This window comes from Filicampus tigris, chromosome 18 (assembly GCF_054856515.1).
Source record: "Filicampus tigris isolate MCC_2025a chromosome 18, RoL_Ftig_1.0, whole genome shotgun sequence".
NCBI classification, from domain to species: Eukaryota; Metazoa; Chordata; class Actinopteri; order Syngnathiformes; family Syngnathidae; genus Filicampus; species Filicampus tigris.
Window position 1 is genome coordinate 6223877 of NC_141234.1, and position 20888 is coordinate 6244764.

The window sequence follows — 20888 nt, forward strand, 5'->3', positions numbered from 1 at the left end:
GGGGTGGGCTGAATTGTTTTGCAGCGCGAGTACGTACATTTTTTTGGGGACAGCCTGTATTAAAACGCTCGCTTTTCAGACACGACACACTGCGAGGCCTGACAGGAATGAAAAACAATTTCACGGCTCAACCATGAGAGAGACGAGTGCTCATTTGACACTAAATCAAAGTGGAACAATTGCATTAGACGGCGGAGAGGTTCTCGATCAGCAAAAATAATGACAGCAGCAGTTGGATACAGACTCGGAGGGGGAAAAAGGGTTTGCTGTATATTATTAGTCTCTGCTGATTGCGGGTTGAGCCTGCTGAAATCTTTGTCCCCTTCCCAGAACGAGCTTGGACCCTCTCCCCGAGCCACGTCGTCTGGCTCCTGTGTCTGCGCTTGGCGTCCTGTGTCACTGTCGAGAGCAAAAGCAGAGATGCCAGGATGAGATGAGACATCATGGAAACACATCAAAGCACGTCAATACTCGTGTCAAAGTGCTGGAATGTGCGCTGATTTGATAGCACCCGGTACGGTGGTAGAGAGGAAAATCAATTTGAAGCAGCACTTGTTTTCCCTACTAGGCGGCAAGCCTTTCGACGCTCGGCGAGACAAACTCAGGACAAACAGATCAGTCTGCGCATTCAATCAGCTTTAAAAGTCACAGGTCGCCTTTTTAATCCTGCATACGCTGCGCAGAGGGAAAATGTTACCTAAAAACAATTCAAATACTGTCTGGTTCGCTGTTTCCATCAGGCACTGCAAAACCGGAGCCTCACAAAGCCCTGCAGAGACACCGCAAACTACAGTCTCATAAATTAGATAGAAGTCAACATATGTGCTATAAACTGCGCTAACATGGTAAGGGAAAAAAAATAAATAAATAAATAAATCATAATTACAGTAAATATTTGGATGTCGACCATACTCACCCAGCTGATAAAGTACATTTTGAGACATAGGGAAAAAATGTAGCCGTTTGGCTGCATTTGTGTGGTGAATGCTTGTGCTCTGCAGTTAAGTTGATTAAAGTGTGACTGAGTAGCTCTACTCTCCAAACGTTCATTTAACTTTTTTTTCCTGTCCTGCAGGCATACAGTACGTTGTGAGTAATCCCTCAGACAGCGCCCTTCCTCCTGCTACTACTGTTTCCATTCCGGGAATCGCCAGAGTCCCTTTTGCTGCCGTTTCCTCTCTGTCGTAAGGGGCCTCGAGCAACGGCTGCTCATTAGTCACTTTCTCCGAGACCGCGGTGACACTAGCGCGACGCGCTCCCCGTCGCCCCCTCAACCCCCACGGCCGGTACAGCCATAGGCGAGCGACGCCACACGCCAATTCGCACGCTTGTCAAGAAGCGAGGAGATCATCAGAAGCCGCCCGAGCTTTGCAGACGCTGGGAACATTGTCAGCATGATGCTGCATCGACGCCAGAGTTACGCTCACTGAGAAATGAGCCCCCATAAGGACTTGACTGCTAGTGGTGCTCAACATATCCAGTAGAATATCACAATCATGAAGCGTTCCTCGCAAAATTGGTTTCAGATCAAACTTTTGCAATCGGAAAACCTTTTTTCAGCGTACAGGCAGGCGACCTTTAAAGTTTAAACATTTTTATATGCAGTACAATTTTAATTAACGGGTCAAACCAATAAAAGCCTCTCTGAACTTTAAGTATGGATTTTTAACATTGACGTGGAAGACAACCCCAAAATTTTCTTTAAAAGAATATGTTCTTTGCAGGCCCATTAGTCGAAATGCGGCATTCTGATTAATATTGCTTTTGTGGAATATGAGTTAAGCAGGAAAATCAACCCGTCTTTGTCTACCTCAGGGGGCGGCCATCTTGTCACTTGCCGTCGACTGAAAACTAACCAATCATGGCTCAGCAGAAAATAGGTGAGCCGTTTATTGGTCGTTACCTAAGCAACTGTGATGTCATTTTCAGTCGACGGAAGTGACAAAATGGCCGCCCCGTGAGATGGCTAAAAAGGGGTGGATTTTGCTGCGTGACTCATATTTCATGCCATGTTTAAACCAGTGAAGGCGCATAGAACATATAACAAAGATTTTTGGGGGGAGTGGGGTGGGGGATGTAATGATTTCCTCTTTAAATGCCACCGTGTGATAAGTGAAGCATTGCTGTAATGTAACAACGCAGCAGTGCCTTTGACGACAAGAAACGGCTGATACAGCACCACAAAACTGAAGTGAAAAAAAAATCAAAAAAAAATCTATCCAAGGCAGATCCGCATAGAGCTCTTGAAGTACTTTTGTGTGATCTCAAGTGTGGGCCGGTGAGGGTATGAAAGGACAGCATGATTAGAGAGGAAGACGCTGGTAATGAACACGAGCGCCATAGCTGCATAGTAGTGGTTGTTAATGGAAAGAGTGGAGGTGGAGGACCAACCTGAGGGTCACGTGGCCTCCCTTCAGCAGTGTGGGTCCCCTGGCACTCTGCGAGAGGCCTAGACGGGCCTGGGGGGGGGTGGGGGGAAGTAAAGAGCCCAAATCAATACCCGGTGGACAAAGCACATGGAGATACTTGTGAGATGGAGCTCATGCAACATGTCTACAAGAGAACCTCTGCACATGCAACTCAGTTATTGGTAACTTTGCACAAGGTGGAACATTATTTTTTTTTTTTTAAATATTACAACAAAAAAAAGCTATTGACTTAGATTTGGCTTTGTTCATTTTAGCAAGAGTTGCATTAACACTAGCCTGATGGTTGGTTAGTACACAACTATTATTTTAGTACATAAAATACATTGATGTTGATGTTTTTTTTCTTTTTTTCTCTTAACTTTTTGAGTCTTTTTGTCTTGGGTTACTACTTTTAAAGCAAGTTTATGTCAAAGGATAAAGAAAAACACACTACCAAATTCAACATTTAGGGTTATGTTACCTTTACAGTGGAGTTGTCTAGGTTAAAAGCCTCCTCTCCATTGCACTGCCATTAGTGTGTCATTCATGACAACGAGGCCTAGATCCTGAATGGTGGTTTGAATTCAGTTAATTTGCAGCGGCGGTGAAAGCAATTGTCATTAGCGGTTAAAACGAGACCACAGGTAAGAGGATTGAAAAAGTCTTATACATACCCAGGCATTCAATGCTTTACAACTCTATACACATTAGGAAGCTATCCGGCTTATTTTAGCGGCCTTACCTCGGGGTCCTTTTTAAAAAGTATAGAAAGAGAGAGAGAGAATAAGTCGGGCTCTTTTGATAATCCATCAAGACATCATTTAGGAGGGTTAAAGTCTGCACACGTCAAAGCAAAACTCATTTAGGATTTAAAATGCGCTTTTGAAAACAGAAAAGGCCATTTCAGATTGGACTAGGACAGGAAACAAATCAAAAGCAAGTTACGTTTCATAGAAAACCCACTAAGCTTTATTGACAAACTGCTGCAAAACATCTTTTGGACAGATTTAGTAACCTATTTAGGCAAGCGTACACATGTAGCATAATGCATTTTATGGAGAGGGTACAGAATAAGTACAGTTAGGAGGTTTTAAAATATGTACAAGAGTTGGGATTGAGCTGCAGGATCCCTTCTCTATGGAGAGAGACGACCCATGTGGAGATTTGTGTCCCAATCCTTTGTAGTCTTCTCTTTTTGGGCATGCAGTTTATGCAGAATCAGATCACAATCAGGAAGACCTGAACTGTTTGTTAGCATAACAGGAGGCCATTTTGTGCACAGAGCATTTTAGAATGGTTTTTTTTTTTTTTTTTTTTTTAAGTTTACAGGTAAGTCAAATCGAGGATGTGAGGACAGGCCATCTCAACAGTGTCTTATTAGGGCTATATTTCAAAACTCTAAAAGGACAATGACAAATATTGTAGCCTAGAGTCTAAATAAAGAATAATGTTTTAGAACTATTTAAAACAAAACATCACAAAGAATGAAATGATTTCCATTACCTTTAATGGTCACTTGATTTTAGATTTCTTTTGGTTTCTACATTACAGGTTTAAACAAAAAAAGGTCTTTTTATTGGACTATATTAACAGAATTTTGAAATGTAGCCTAAATGGGAATCTGCAACTGAACCTTGACAGATTCTTTATTTAAAAAGCACAATTAAAATGTATCATTTAAGACAGGTGGAGAATGAGCCATTAGTTCAACTGGAAATTACTATTACAAAACATTTTTTTGTTTTTGTAAAAAAAAAAATATTAAAAAAACCCAAAGGGAGAGGGAATGGTCGAAAAAATAATACAGGAAAATAACCAAACTAAAAAGGAAAGATCACTCTAGAAATTGATTTGGTTGTGTATTGTATGTGTATCTGGGGATGCGGTGTGTAGCCAAATTAAAAAACAAAAAAACAAAAACACACATCTGATTTTCAGTCCCCAATGTTGTAAAAAGTCCAATTCAGAGGGAAAAAAAAAAACAAACGGAAAAGGAACCAAAGCCAAAACGGACAATTACTTGTGTCGGGCTGCTTAAAGCGAGAGCTGCCGTTGTCGACAGGCGCTCGTCAGGGCAACCCTGTAAGGGGGAGGGCGGGTCCGCTTCAGTACTGTTGGTACGGGTGCTGCCTGTAGGTTGTCTTGGCAGCTCCTCTGGCCGCTGGCGCGGCTTTGCCCGGAGCCGCTCGCTGGGTGCCGTTCCAGTCGTCCTGGGCTGAGGGCCACACATGCGCACCGTTAAATACTTGCAACACTAGGAAACTGGTGGAAAAGCATTTGACTAATACTGTCATACGACCAGAAAAACTAACCCCCACAGGAAGGTCCAAATAAATAAATATGTATGTGTACTTACCAAAGTTTTCATATGACTCTGCAGACTCTCCATGTCCGTAGTCGTAATATTCTGCCTCTCTAATGGTCGTAACATAGGAAGAAAGAGGCGGGAATAAAAAAATTCAAACCAACAACATCAAGTACCAGCTGAGTGAAATATCTAACTGGTTTTGCATAAGCGAGATCAAAGCTCCTGCAGAGCGTTGCCAAGCACTCAAGCGGCATTTGGCTTGGACTGGTGCAGACGGTTCAAAAACACATTTTGAGTGAAGGTGGCAGGTGAGAAGAGAGAAAAAGTGTGATTCACTCACGCCTGTGGCTGGCTGTAATAGCTGTCGTATGACTGGTAGGTGGTGTCTGCGTAGCTTTCGTCGTAAGCCTGGAAGGGGAGAGGGGAGGGCGAGGCTTGTTAATGCGCTGATCAATAAAAATCTTGACCTCATACACACGTAGACTACGATAAGAGACAGTGCATCAAAGCGACTTACATATTCCTGATAGCTCTCTGCGACGGCGGCAGGAGTGTGCTGGTGGGGCAGCATTCTCTGTGGGGGTCCGCTGGCAGACAGTCTGGCACCACGGGGTGCCGCAGCTCCTCTGGCACCAGCGGCGGCCGCAGTGGGTCCCCCGCGGACTGCCGGAGCGCCTCTTCCTGCTCCTCGAGCTCCCCGGGCCGCGCCACGAGGGGGCATTCCCCTTCCCCTGAGACACGGGCCAAGAAAACGTGCTCGGCGATAAAGTCCGCCAACAGTGCGAGACTTCGGCGCCTTGCCTCCGTTTCATACCTGTGCGCTCCCGGGGGGCCGCCGCGACCTCGAATTGGCATGCCGCCTCTTCCTCGGGCCCCGAGCTCCTGGCCTCCGTTGAGGTAGCCCATCTCCATGAACTGCTCTTGGCAGATATCGTCCGTCACATCCTGCATGCAGAGCAGAGCACGCACGAAACTAATGATGAAGCGGGGACTTGCTGGAATGACACTCAACACAGCGCCGACTTGAGCCGCATCCAGATAACCATCTCTTCCTCTAACGAATTCGAACAAGTCACCAAGTCAAGAAGGTGTTAGGCGATGTGTTCATGTGCCACATACACACAACATCAAGTATGAAATTCGACTCCCCCAATTCTGGGCTCTGCTTTCGGGCGAACACCAGCATACTGAGCACCACAGAGGAGAAGTAGTAGGTCCGGCCTAGTTCCACACACACTTGCCAGCAAGAAACAAAGTTTCTGCGTAAGCATGCAAAAAAACTGCAAAATACAAAGCTTCCTTGGCTTTTTTGGAGGGGAGGGGGGCTTCCCCGCATTCCCCGAGAGAGCCTGCTGTGACTGCTGATACTTGATATAATTCATAAAAAAAGTACAGTGGATTAGTGTGTCCGCCTGCCCAGGCAGCACAAATCCCACAACATAACCCTCCGTTTTCCTCCGGGGAGCAATTTTGAGCGTGCTACTGTGACCCAATCAATTCTTTTCATACAGCAGACCTGCTTCGGAAAGGAGACGGAGCTCTAAAGACGGCAGAATAGACAGAGCGGCCTAAAATATGAAAGGGCAGATTTCAATCACCCCGAGCGGCCGGCTAAAAGCGGGAGCCATTTGACTGATCGCGAATGAATCCACGACGACATGCCGTGTCGCCGCTGCTGCATCTCGCGGGCCAGCTTGTTGACAACTCTTTCCCACTTGAGGTGTTAGATGAGCTCAGTGAACCTCGCTGAAGCAATGATCAAACATGCAGTAATGGGTCGCCAAAAGGACCCACACACGTTTGACGGTGAAGCAAGGTTCTGCCTTTTGCGAGGGGTTTTTCCCATTTACCCACATGCATCAAAATCTCCAGCATGAACCTGAGGACAAGTGCAGCTAATGAAGCGAAGGCACAGTGGAAGCACTAAAGTCAAATGGGCCAAAAGGGCGACGATTCGGATCTTAACCGCATTGTAATGAGAAAATAAGCTTCAAAGGACCAAGCTCAACTTTGCAGTTAGTGGCATTACTTTCAACACTACCTGTACATTTACATTTTTTCCAGACGGCGATGTGCTGAAAAAACAACCCCGTGGCACGGAACACACGCCAAATCATGACCAGGGTCCAAATGACAGCCATAAAACCTGACAAATTACGACCATCTGGCATCTTTGATGTTACACATCACAGCAGTAACGGCGCCGGTCGTTTTGGTTTCGCTCTCTCCTCTCCCGAATGCTGCAGCCTAATTAAAAAATGTGAGGCCTCCCACAAACCCCAGAGTGGAGCATTGTTCGCAAGCGCGTAGCATTCGCTCCAACCAGATGGACCTATGGTTCAAGAGCATCAGCGTAAAACAAAGCCAGCACAGCGTGGACTTAACTCACAGCTGTCTGCACGTTGAACATCTCTAGAGGAGAGACAGGAATAGACAGACCTGAAGAAGAGTGTCACGGACTGTTCATGCACAAACAGAGCCACCATTATTCACACTGCCGCCCCCCTAAGAAAGAGTACCGTGACTGAACGAGGGCACTTTGTTCAACCTGCCAGTAAGCCAGCAGCTACATCGGAATCAACATTTATATAAAAGGAGACAGGGACGTAATGCTTTTCAAACAGAAAGTCATAATATTGTCATCGTGTCAAGTCGAGCTCCAAATGCTGACAGGTGGAGACGATGACTTGGCTGCAGGTTCAAAGTGAATTTGGGGAGTCAAAGTAGAAAACAACACGACAATCTAGGGGTGAGGGAAAAAAAAATGCATCTCTCTTAGTCTGCGTCACATTTCTGACAACCATTCGTCCCATCTAATTCAAGCATGAACAGTTTAGAGAGACATGAAAGTCTACACAAAGCCGCTCGGATGAGCCAGTCTTGCAGAAATAGAAACAAATGACAGATTATGACAATATTGCCCGGATAACATGCTGTGCACAACTCACAGGAAAAAGGAACTTCTTGACTTCCTCCATGGCGTGGGCCATACGCAGGTAGGCCTCGGGCAGGGGGGCGTACACCTCGACAAACACGTGCAGCTCCATGGTCAAGTGGGCGTACTTGGGCTCGCCGCCATTCCTCAGCTCTTCCTCCTGAAGTAGGAGAATTTTGGAAATAATGCAAGTAAATTCACAGAAAGATCACCATCATACCCATCCATCCCTGATTTATTCATTTTCATTCCAATGGAAAGTTGGCAGCTGTGTTCATACCTTAGCTTTGTCTCTCATGGAGCCCTTTCCCAACACGGAGATCTTGGCTCCGGTTTCCTCCTGCAGACGCTTGATGGTGTTGCCTTGGGGTCCCAGGATCTTGCCCACAAAATTGAACTGGAGGAGCAAGCAGAAAAAAGTTGGACTGCCGCAGCGAACTTTCAGTGGAGGCAAAAATCACTGGTCGGGGTCCATGTGCATTTTGAAGCCTGGAGTAGCTTATTGAATGAAGGCGTAGATGTGAGCCCATGAGATTTGTCACGCAGTCACTGTCTCGCATCGTCTGACAGCTGGGTATTAGGACTTTTGTTTTGAAATAGAAAAACTAGACTGGGATCAGCATTGGTGGTTCCGCTGCGCTTTTACAATTAACATGCAAATGAAGGATTAACTTGCATGATCCTTTTTAATGCACACATAAAACCCTCCCATCTATTTCCCTCATAGCCACATGAATTAAACCAACATAGCCGCGAGTCTGAGTCTTGTTGTAAATTGCATTTAGATGGCAAAGATGTCTGCGCATTTAGTGAGTCCAAACAGCAGGGCGGAACAAAATGCACACAGTAGTAGAGCAGCCGCGTTAGCATTTTGATCCCTTAAAGGTTATTTTGTAACATTTTCCCGCTCCAAGCTGTAATTACGCCACTGAGTTTTAAGATCAAGACATGTAATTTGAGACTCTGGGTAACCCTGTGGCTTTATGTAATTGAACCTCGACTGGAGTGGGATAAATTGAATAACAACGGGGAATGAAGATGAGAGGAAAAATGGAACAGGGGGAAAAAAAGCTCACCTTGGGGTACTGTTTCACAGGTATGAGGACCCGTTCCTTTAGTTTGATGAACTTGTTCGTGAAAAGATCAAGGTACGTCTCTGACTCCTTTGACTCGCCCTTCTGGATCCTGTCGATTTCTGCAAGGAGGAGAGGGATTGGTTCAGCCCATGCAATCATCCCAAAAGGCACCAGAATCAAAGGCACGGGTAGTCAAATGACCGAGTAAGCGGTGACTCGAAGACTCGATACATCACAAATTAATTATAAAGTGCAAAGACTGTTAAAATTGCACCACTGGCATTAATAAAGGTTTATAGTTATATAGGTTTAAAGTTGATCAAGTCGCCAGTATAAGTGACGAATTCGAACAGGACAGACCAACTGGATGAATGTTGTCCTCCCCGGGCGAAAACTCACTATGGTTCTTTTTTCAAGTATTTGCTAAAATTCAGTATAAATGCAGCAAAATGGTGATAATTTAACACTCCCTCGTCGCTGTCAGTTATAAGCCTGCATGTACATAAATTATGCTCGAGATCACGCTACGATGACCACTGGAGTTTTCACTACTGTCGCATTTCTGTGTAATTACCACTTCGGTTGCGCGGAGCTATAAAATAAGTGTTTTATGGCACATGGATCAATCTAACCCATTCATGAGAATTCAATAGTAGTGCACACCCACTACAGTTGTGTGAATGTGTAACAGATAATTTAACGGGAATCAGCACATGCGATGACAAGACGGTATAAGAATAGGTAAGAAACAGTTCAACTGACTAAGGTCACCAATGGTTGGGCATTAATTAAACACACAAAATGTGCAGATCACCAGCTACATATATTTTTCCTGTGCTGTATGTCTTTTTGCCGTTTTTGAAATTGTCATTTCTGCTTTTCTTTGGGCGGACTTGCATCCCTGGTTTATAAAAACCAGTGGCGCCCCTGGTTACTTACGTTTTTTTTTTTGTTTTACATGTAGGATATATGGGTGTTTTCAGACAAAGTTACTGTAGCAATAACGCTTCTACTTCGTCGGTGTAGGTTACTGATAATCTACGGTGCGTTATGAGTATCATACAAATGCGTTGCCGCCGCACGAACGGAACTCCGTCGTAAATCGAGCGCCCCAGGTGCTGCGAATGAAATAATACATTCCCAAATTGTATTACATTTCATTTCCTGAACATATTTTACTCCAGCGAGAGGCCAGTGCTAACCAGCACCACAGACACTTTGAAAAGGATCATAAAACAAGAGGATAACGGTAAATGCAAACATGCAAAGTTTGCTGAGGATCAGACAAAGAACGTCTATGGTGTTTAAGTGCGTGTGCGCGTGCTTGTGGTGGTGGGGTCCTCGTGGCCACTTGAGGACCACCAATTACTCTCAAGTCCCGCATGAATTTGACCTAAAACCCCGAATAACAATCACGGGCGAAAAAATAAAATAGGAGACAGAAAATGCGAGGGCAGTCGACGTTTGCTTAAAGGCGAAAAAGACGACGACGACGCTTTGACCCTCGCTCCATGAAGAGGGGAAACGTATAAACAAGAAACCGTAAAAAAGTATAAAGTGTAGCTTTAATGGCCATCATTCGTAACAATATCGCACAAAACTTAGACAAACACTATTTGTTCGAACTACGCAAAGCGATCCGAACGCTTCCGCTTAGAGCCATAATGGAGTCCCGATCGTCGCCACATGGCGCCCGACAGCGTAATCGTCAGTCGCATTCCCTCTCGACGAAACTTCCACGAAACACGCAAAAAGAACGGACAAACCCCACCACAAATGCGCTTTACCTGCTTCTAAAAGTTTCATGGCGTGTGTAAAAGACGAGTCCAGGCTGTCCTTTTCTGCCAGCAGCTGGGGGAGATATTTGTTGTCGCCGTTCTCCATTTTGAGTTAGAACAGAAGAGAGGGTGGCTCAGTTCGGGTGGAGTTAAAAGCTTAAAACGGCCCCAAAAAATCCAAACCAAGGAGGTGCAAAAGTAGTCCTTTTATGTAACTTGGAATTGAGGAGTATAGAATTTTCCTTTGAGCAACTATTTCACGCTGGTACCGAAATCAGACGTGCCCGCTACGTTATTGTCGCCGTGCTTGGTCCTAAACTCGATCCGCTCAGTCCGCCGACTGGGTTGAAATGAGAGACGAAGAAGAAGCGCCGGGGGGAGGGACTGCCAAAGCCGGAAATTGCGTCAGAGTTACGTAAATAGCTAGAGCAACGCCCCCTGATGAAAGATTATCTGCTCTTTTTTTGTTTAGTTTTTTGTGCAGTCTAAATTAAAGTACAGTACTACGACAAACAGAGGTCGCAAAAAGTATTCCCACTTTGTACTTGAGTATAAGTTCAAATATAAGTGTAAACCTGAGGAAAAATAGACGTTCTGATTCAACTAGTGTACAGTACTTAAAAAAGTTTCCAGAATTGTCAACGTAGCATTTTTTTTTTGAAAAACAGTTCATTTATTTTATATTTTTTATGTTGTTTTTAGGCAGCACGGTGATCGACTGGTTAGCACGTCCGCCTCACAGTTCAGAGGTCGTGGGTTCAATCTCGGCTCCGGCCTCCCTGTGTGGAGTTTGCATGTTCTCCCTTTGCCTGCGTGGGTTTTCTCCGGGTACTCCGGTTTCCTCCCACATTCCGAAAACGTGCATTGTAAGTTGATTGGACACTCTAAATTGCCCCTTGGTGTGAATGTGAGTGCGGTTGTTTGTTTATCTCTGTGTGCCCTGCGATTGGCTGGCAACCAATTCAGGGTGTCCCCCGAAGACAGCTGGGATAGACTCCAGCACGCCCCGCGACCCTTGTGAGGATAAGCGGTATAGATAATGGATGGATATTGTTTTTAAGGAAACAGGTAATAGAGCCATCAAATATTTAGATTTATCCATCTTAAACATTTCTTATATTTTGTTTACAACAACCCTTGCTACAGATACTCAGGAATCTGGAAAAAAAAAGCTTAATGAATCTTTAAAATTGAACTTTATTTAATTTCATTTTCGTTGAATAATTTCTACTATTTAAAGTATGTCTGTGATAAAACAAAACATTAAAAAAATTACAAAGAAGACAAAATCATTTTTAAAAAAGCTGATTTAAAACTCGTTATATCTGTTATATTTGATACTGTATATAAGTTGGTCATCAAGTAGGACGGATGAGGGGAAAAAGTCATTTTAGGGAATAAACACAATTTGGTATTTTAAATAATTTTAGGAAAGACTGATTCACCAGCTACAGAACAAGTGCAGTCATATTTTTTTCATGCCTTATTGAAAAAGCAGCAGTTGAAAAAGTTAGTTGGAGTTATTTATCAGCTTATTTGGACAAAGTAAGTAGTAGAAAGTTACCTACAGATCAGGCAGTAAAATTAAAAAGCTGTTAGAAAAAGAAATACTCAAGTAAAGTACGCCTACCTGAAAAATCTACTTAAGTCAAGTAACAAAGTATTTGTACTTCAATATTTACCACCAGTGGATACAGGTATGCTTGCATTAACGTTGTCCCGGAAACGTCCCTGAATTTTCCATGTTTTTTGAACATTTGAACTTTGAACATGCAGCTATTTACTGGCCCTCAGTGGCAGTGCTGAACATTGCAGAGAATGTGCCACGTGAACAGCTCAAATTGGTTCCATCAGAAGAAGCCCTTTTCCTCTCCACTAATATCGATCCCACACACTTAGTGCAGAAGTGAAAAGAATGGGGGGGGGGCCGGGGGGGTGAAGGGGACGTCAGGACCGGACCTTTCGGGCATTGATTCCTCTGGTCTGGATGCTTGTAATGAACCTGTCATGTCATTGAGTGGAGCGCACGAGAGGGTCAGATGGTTGGACTTGACCTAATGCATACAAAGCAAGTCCAGGTCAGTGCTCGTAGAGTAGCAACAGCAGTGAACAAACCATAAAAAAAACAGCAGGCCATTTGTCAGCACGCCGCCTGAGAGAGAACCATTACAATTAACCGCAAGGTGCATCCAGGCGTGCATCTGCTCGGAACAAATGAGCTCCAAAATGTGTTCGCGGTGAGCACTTACGGCAGGCTGGAGACGCGCTCGTGCTATGATCTATCTATGACCATTACGCCGTTATTAGGATTGGGGGCTCGCAAAGGCCGTCCTGACTCATCTTGTCATTGACAGAATGCTTCTTTGCCTGTGAGCGGAATTCCGATGGGCTCATAAAAGTTAAGAGTTACTCCTCTTGGCAGGTGGATGAGTTCCAATCCGTTAGTTGTGTGCCCGGCCCTGCAAAGAAAAGTGGCACAGTTTGGGGTTAACAGGTGCAAGATGGAAGATGGTAAACAGGCAAACGCGACCGTTCATCCACCTCGCCGCCAGTCAAGCTCCAAAGAGTTCACAAAATGGCAACAGTACAGAATTACCTTTGATGACCCTCAACTTGCCTTTGGAGCACAACTTCAAGTTTAGCCTACAGTGGAAGTAACTTTTCTGTCCATAGAAAAACATGAATGAGGTGTGCGTATAGTAAACTCGGCGAAGCAGTACGAGTGTGGTCCTTTTATATCTTCTATACTGAAGCGGAAGGAGTCGATAAAGGCCATCAAAGGGCGTTAGAATAATTTCTAGGCTGCGGAACTCTTTCTATGAAAACATCAAGTACAATACCACCGGTATTATAGTACAATTTTTCCTATTAAAAAGGCGTTCTTCACAGCAATGTCTACAAAGGCAAAATGACTCCAAAAGAAGAATGACTACGAACCAAACAGTGGCCTATTCTGAAGAAACCTGATCTACACCCTATTGAACATGTAGCCCAGAGAAGGCCTACCGCACTTTGCTCTTTTGCTCTCGTTTATGGGTTCGACACAATCTATCCAAATATCCTTCGCTCAAGATTCGCAAGCATGAAAAATATGCTTTCCTCCACCCTAGTAATGGGCAGTTACAATCTTCAGTTATTTGCGTGTGTGCATGCGTGTTATGTTTGTGTGCAGCATCACAACATTGATGTCAAGTAAATTAGCGAGAGACTGGACAGACTCTTCCCTCTTGAAAGATATTCACAAGTGATTTATCATGTGCGGTCATATTCATTGGGCCCGAATGAAAAGCCAATAAGGGGTTTATAGATACATATACATTATATATTTATATATATCCTCACATAATACCTTGTAGCTTGTTGGCTTTTTATAGTCGTGCTCACCTCGGGGAAATAGCTCAGGAGGCAGTTTGCATTTGACCACATCAGTAAGTAAAGTATAAAATGGCTGTGAAGAATACACATGCAAGGTTAAGAATAGTTTTTGGCGATGTATTTTCACAATGGTGGCATTAGCGGATAATTTAAAGACACTTTAGTGTGAACTCAGAGATTTGTTTCTCAATTAGTCTCGGTTAGTCTGCTGGCATGGCTGCATGCACGCCAGAGTGAGAACGGCAGAAGAGCGGGAATAGAGGAAAACATTTTTAAAAAGTCCAACTTGACAGTCAGTGTGTAGAGCAGGGCTTCAAGCTGGCATGGCCGCTTCACAGCGCCTCGTTGTCAAAGCCCCGCGACAACCCAGTGATGAGATATACTGATATACTTTTAGCGGATATATTTTCACAGTTAAAAGGTGTCCTGCTCCAGCGTTTCTAGACATTGCTTTGATCAGTCTGTGGCTTTGTTTATTATGCTCGAGTCCAGATACCACTTTAAATAATTCCAACAAGAAACACGAATCATTACCCTTCATCTTGAAACCTTTTTTTGCGCTCATCAAATATGCTATTTCTCACCTCTTCGCTCCATAGAATGTCCACAGCGATCCATAATTCCATTTTCCTGTTCATTTAAGAACAATAGCTCTGACTCAGCTTTTCGGCAGCGACTCAGCATCACATTGTCCTTCTCAACCGTGTAATGTTCTCTTTTTATCTTTACGGCGCAGTGTGGCAAGGGTAAAGGTGTGACACTAATATGTCTCATAGATACACACACATATGCTATCTGCTTGGAAGGTCATTTCCCCCCATATAAAGCAATGAGAATAAAAACACGAACTTAATTTAAATGTGAATGTCAAGTACACTGGTCCCACGGTGAGACACATTGTGCTAACAGTACTTTTCTCGTTATCTTTGTGAAGGTAAAAGGCCCTGAAAGACCAAAAAGACGCTGGCCAACAGTGACAGACGCTTACCCCCTGTGGCGTCCGGCCGGCTGTCGGCACGTCACGCTGGAGGAATACACCGCAACGACAGCCAGCGACGCTGACCACTAAAGTACCTTCTGTGCATGCATAAGATGTAATACCCTTCCATACCATCGGCGGCGGTAGCCACCATTTCTCATGGTTAGAAAACTCCAACCGGAAAGCTGTTGGCTGGGGGCGGATTATAAAAACGTAAACAATGCATTCAGCTATATTCTTCGCTCACGATGAACTCCCACGCAAAGTAAACCATCACGTTCTTGACACGGTATTGTGAAATACTTACATTGTCAACTCTCGCTCTTGTACTTGTAAGTAGATTAAGGCAGCGGAGGCCAACTTGCTAGCTAACAGCCAATCAGAGTGACCAAATGTCACGACTGGCGACGCCGATTCAACATACGTAAACGCTCCCAAGACGCTTACAGACGGGTTACGACACTACGACCGTGGCCACTACACCAAACAGACGGCGCATTCAGACGCCACCGACGTCGGTTTGGTCTATCGGGGCCTAAACCTTTACCTACCTGAAAGGCCATCAATCCAAATCCCTGAGGAGTTTTTTGTCTTTTCACCTATCGGGAAAGCCACCTCTTCTCCCCCTGTCGTCGAGGATAATCAGACTGCTTGTCAGGTCTGTCTCCCATTCCCGTCCAGGTTACAAGGTCCTTCTCTAAGTGTCGGCTCCAATTTGCCCACCGTGGCCTTTGAGTCAAAGTATGCATACGCACACAAAGCCCTGTGGAAACAAGCCTGGTGAGGAAAAAAAAGAAAAGATTTACACATGCCGAAGGCAAAGACAAGTTGAGGCCTCTTGAATGGAACAGCACCTGAATCCTGACACTCGCCCTGATGAGGTGTGATGCTGGCCTTGAGTGGCTGAAGACCTGGATTCAAAGCTCCCTCTAAACTCCAAGAAACACGAGGCACCTCTAGCGAGTTCTTTTCATTGCTGGTTGTGAGCTGGAATGTGTGGAAGATATTTAATTCACACGCAACATTTAATTTGGTAACAACACATAAAAATAAAAGTCTCGATCTATCTTATGGCACTTGTCCTTGAGAATTTTCTCCCAGGGTTATCTCAATAGGGTTTGGGTCAGGTGACGACATATTTTTTTCAGTATGGGATGGTACGATATCATGCATGAGAATAATTTTACTGCTGAAGCCACAGTTCACCTTATAATACCACAGCAGGACATGGTTAGTTAGCAACTCAAAACTGTTTTCCTCAAAGCATACACCACTTCTTCAGCCATCGGAAACTCAGCGCAGTCACCTCTAAACCGTGTGCAATTTTGTCCAATTTAATTTCGATGAGACAATTCACTCCAGCTCTCTCCTCCACTGCGGTTCTGATTATGATGATGAGCGGAGGAGTTAATAAGCTTATTAATTACCTGTGTAGGAGACAAACCGGCTCCCACAGCGATCACACCCCCACCCCAACCCCTTGTTCCGCTCCCTCCTTCCTTCCCCCCCACACGCTAACAAAGCACTGTCATCCTTGCCCGACTGTCTCCAAGGTCGCTCTGCTTTTAACAGTGCTGGCTTTGCTACAGGAAGCTCGAAAGTCACACGGTAATGAGCTTAATTAGAATAATTCAAGGTCGGGTAGGAGGACGGCGACGTGTGGAGATAGAGGGGCATAAAAAGAACCGAGACCAAAATAAAAGGAAATCATACTCTGCTGAGAGTGGGTTTAATGAGATGATGCAGCACGTCATGGTTGATCACTGCACATAAAGGTGATATCTTGACTGAATTTCAACCCAGATCTGTTTTTTTTAATTGTAGACAAGTAAAGTAGAATATAGCACAGACATCCATCAAGGCGTAAAAATCTTATAGCAAGGACACATGTGCATGTTTTTTCCTCTCCTCAGTGTTCTGGCTCCAACTGCGGGCTCTGCCTTAGTGTTTGCCTGTCCCCATGGCTGGTGTTTTCTTACAATGATAAGAGAGCATGAGTTCCTTACACTTCCACCTGCAAATTATGTTGTATTATAGATCCTAGACCCAAACTCCATCCCAATCTTCAGCGACTTTTTAACTGGATGATCAATTTCTGGACTTAACTACTCATTACATAGTGACTGCATTGCAGTTAACTGCACAGCTAACTGCCTTGGATGCATTAACAACATATTGATACATTGCCAGACACAAACACCACGTCGACAACTTTGCATTCAAGACATTCAAGTGTGTGCCTGTTACCAGGCGCTAACAATAATAGTAAAGCTTCCAACAAAACTCACTGCAGCTCTGCTTACCTTTTGGCTTTGACACAGTATTTCAGACCGCGCAATCCAGCTCGAAAGTGGAGCATCTTCGCCCGGCCATGCTGCCACTCCGTGGCCAGAGAAATTCTGTGTGTGGGGTGGTTGTCATATTCTGTAAATATACCAAACTGTTACATCACAATCCATCAACATTCAGTACAATATTTTGAAATACATTTTAAAAATAAAGTTTGCCTGAATTGAGAATACATTGATATAATTTGAAACATATTTTAAATACATGAATTTTAAATCAAGTTTAAACAACTTACTTTGTCATTGACATTATATTTCATCATTTGACACCGGATGGTTTGATATTTCAGTTCTTTCTATTTTGCTCTGGGCATTTGTGCAGATGATGGCACACAAAGCGCAAAGAGAGAAAGTTATGAGTGCCAAATTGGGATAGGGACTGCAAGATAATGTATGAAAAAAACCCGAAAAAAAACACTTCAAGCTCAGAACAGAAGCCTTTGGGGAGTATTTTCGACGAGTATTTCAACCTGCTTGTGTTCAGTGGAGACATCGTGAAGCAAGAAAAAAGGAAAAGTGGAGGAAAGGGGTCTTTTTAGGACTATGTGACCATGACAGATTCAGGGCAACGTGTGCTATGGCTGCGCTTCCTCTTTTTATTTGTCTTTTCAAAAAGGGACCTTTAGGTTATTTCTCATCTAGTCTCTCTCTTTCAAGGGTAAATGGGTTGTGAGGCCAGTGCCTCTCAAGGAGGGGCCTTTTTTAAACACTGCAGAAAGTAGAATTTCCTTCCATTATGCTGCCACTGTGAAGGTAACCTTAAAAGTCCCTCCCGCCATTATCCGTGTGCACCTTCCTCTCTTCATTGTATCAAAACAGACATGCTCACTTAAAGGGGAAATTCAATCAGACGGGACAGGACAGTTCATCGATTGGTAGGAAATAAACAAGTGAAATAAAACGTGCAAAATCAGCAAAAAAAAAAAGAAGCTTCTAATCAGAACTGCTGCTGGCCGAGCAGTGGAGCAATGGGCGCTGACAAATTGAATTGCATACTTTTCATGCCACGTGTCATCGGGCTTCTTAAAAGAGAGAGAGGGGTGTTAAAAAAAAAAAAAAACTTTACTGAGGCTGTGAGATGGTCTGTGTCGTCAGCAGAAAAGGTGGCAGGTCATGAATTCTGTTTTCGATAGCAAAAGGAAAAAAACTCCCTTCAAGAGGGTATGAACGATAACGTTACCACCTTCGCCTCTAAAAATAAATAAATAAAAAACAATCATACCGTGTTGTATAATATATGAGAAATATTTGTTAAATAAGGACTTTTATGAAAAATGCTTGGACATGGATGCACACATTGCGGAGCGATCCCATCAGTTATTAATGACACCGTCTCCACATAATCCAAGATCATCTTTAATATGCACAAGGAACTTGTGCAGGCGCTTGTGCATCCATTTTTGGTTTTCTACAATGTTGTACTTATTGCATCATCAGATGCTGTTACAAAAACAGACATATTCTGAATACATTTCCCATACCTATGACTAAGGTCTTTTAAAGCATTCATATAATCAATTTTTGCGCTGTACGTTCTATTATTAATTTTAGTAAACTACTTTTTATTTCTTAATTTTGCTTTTAAATGTCTTAAATGCTTTTGTTTGCAGAGCACACTGAGCTACCTTATGTAGAAACTGCACTCTATAAATAAAGCTGCGGGTACTCTCTTATTAAGATCTATATATAAAGACAAAAAGGACAAAAGTTATGTACAGTATATGGATGGATGGATGTTTTGACACTTTAAAGCAAGGAAGAGCAAAACTATGTCTTCTTTCTCAAACAATGTAACTTCAAGTATCTACATGTACTTCCACTGTTAACATTTTTCATACTCTTAACTTATACTATGTCTGTCATATGTCTCGTTTTGGTTTATAATCCTTACTCTGCTCTATTCCCACAATTGTACCCACATTGGAACTAAAATGAGAAATACAGAGTTCACAACATGGTAAAGGTCAGGGAAGTGTTGATGCCAGCGTACTTGTATTTGTGGTTATGCATGTAATAGAAGATACATTTGAATAAGGCCTTGAGGGACTCTAAATGATTATTTGTCCTCTGCTGGCGTGCTGCTTTAAATCACGCCTGGGGGCAGTCGAACTGCAACCCAACCGTCTAATCGGATCGAAATGTAACTTTTTAACGATGACACAGCGTGTTTGGGCTGTGGAACGTGTCGCATGGGCGCATGAAAAAGACGGTTGATGTGCTGGAAGTTGCTTGAGGTCATTTGGTGGCAAACCTTCGGCGCGTGGGCAAGAACGTTTGGTGAGGTCCGTCATGCAATTCGAAACCAAATACCCCAGAGCAACAGCTATAAAAAGACAGCTGAGCATTTGTGAATGTTGTGAACCCCTGATTTAGATGAGATTTTCTTCAATGACGCCTGTTGATGGGATGTTGGAGGAAGTGGGAGTACAGTACTGGAAGAAAAAACGCTCCTGCTTTTTGCAAATGATGAACAAATGAAGAATGAATAATGAACAAAATGAAGAAGAAAACAGAATTCGTCTAAGTGATTTTCAACATTAACAATGCCTGTTGTGTCTCCTAAAGCTTTAAAGTGTGACCAAGTATTGCTACTGACAACCTTGGATGACTTCAAACACGAAATTAGAGATCTTAGCCTTTAAGCGCGCATGCATATGCATATTCATGCCTTGCGTTCATATTCAAAAGTTAATTTGATGGCTGGTGAATGGATTAGAACATTTGGAGTGGTTTCAGACATGAGCCTCGAGGCCAAACTTATTTATTATTACAATGAGATCAATGTGTCTCAATCAGTAGTAAAAGTATTGTGACTTTCTGAAATGCCAAATATTACTGTGTTAATTTGGCCTCGTGGCACTCCGGCGACAAGCTCAATGCCCAACCGTAAATAAACTTGGAACGCGTGAATTGACTGGTGATGACTTTCCGCGGATTTAGAGGGGACACATTTTGGAAATGGTTGTGTAGTGACTTAGGGGCATTAGTTAGTTTGAACAACTAACCCGCGGGCAATGTTTGATGCAATCAACAGTGACAGATTGGCTCATAGCGTCAATGTACACGCATGCGGACAAAATGCTTGAAGAAATGAGCATAAAGGAAGTCACAAGAAATCATGGACTCGCGTTGAAAACAAAATTAGACTGAATCACAGCACCCCACTCCCAGGTTACTTTAGCACTACACTACTGCCATCTGCTGCTGAGAATTGAACAGACCGCTGTCTATTGTGGAGTGTGTATGCTAAGTATGTACAGTATATTGTTTGATTTATAGTGACGTGTGTCAAATGCAAATGACTACAAACACATTTATCCGGATACTACTGGTATGTGGCCGAACTGTATTCCTTAAAAAATAACACATTCTAGCTGGCCAGCTATAATAAATCGAATTAGTGGTACTGCTTGCTCCGCATCAGTCCCAGTAATCAAATAAAATAATAACACAAGGCTCAACGTGTCAAATTATGCAATATAAATGCAACACTTTTATTTTTGCTCCCAATTTTCATGAGCTGACCTCAAAGATGTCAGATTTGCTATGTACCCGTAAAGCTTAATTCTCTCAAATCTGTGTGAGTGAGCACTTTCTTTGCCGACTATATTTCAGCGAAATAGGACTTTTTTTTGTACATAGAAAAAGAATTATCTAGAATTCTAGAATTAATAGACTTGT

The 20888-nt window shown here is 43.4% G+C and overlaps 1 protein-coding gene across 2 annotated transcripts; it reads right to left on the reverse strand.

The window, feature by feature from the left end:
- Positions 1-2391: 2391 nt before the first annotated feature.
- khdrbs1b (KH domain containing, RNA binding, signal transduction associated 1b) lies at positions 2392-10850 on the reverse strand. 2 transcript variants are annotated; one of them, XR_015082119.1, is made up of 10 exons: positions 10515-10850; positions 8728-8846; positions 7932-8048; positions 7665-7811; positions 5531-5661; positions 5234-5447; positions 5057-5124; positions 4765-4823; positions 4429-4623; positions 2392-2459 (listed from the first exon to the last, which is right to left on the reverse strand). XR_015082119.1 is itself a non-coding variant. In XM_086014734.1 (9 exons), exons 1-9 carry the CDS (start codon positions 10609-10611, stop codon positions 4514-4516), a joined length of 1062 nt encoding a protein of 353 aa, XP_085870860.1. In that variant the 5' UTR covers positions 10612-10850; the 3' UTR covers positions 3355-4513. The 2 variants fall into 2 exon arrangements, 1 of the variants encoding a protein (XP_085870860.1); XM_086014734.1 differs by lacking the exon at positions 2392-2459 and having other exon boundaries at positions 3355-4623.
- Positions 10851-20888: the final 10038 nt, after the last annotated feature.

Coding starts and splice junctions, on each gene's coding strand:
- khdrbs1b (XM_086014734.1), bottom strand. CDS start 10,611: ATGGAGAACGGCGACAACAAATATCTCCCCCAGCTGCTGGCAGAAAAG. Junction 4,824..5,056: donor TATTACAGCCAGCCACAGGC/GTGAGTGAATCA, acceptor TACGACCATTAG/AGAGGCAGAATATTACGACT. Junction 4,624..4,764: donor AGAGTCATATGAAAACTTTG/GTAAGTACACAT, acceptor TGTGGCCCTCAG/CCCAGGACGACTGGAACGGC.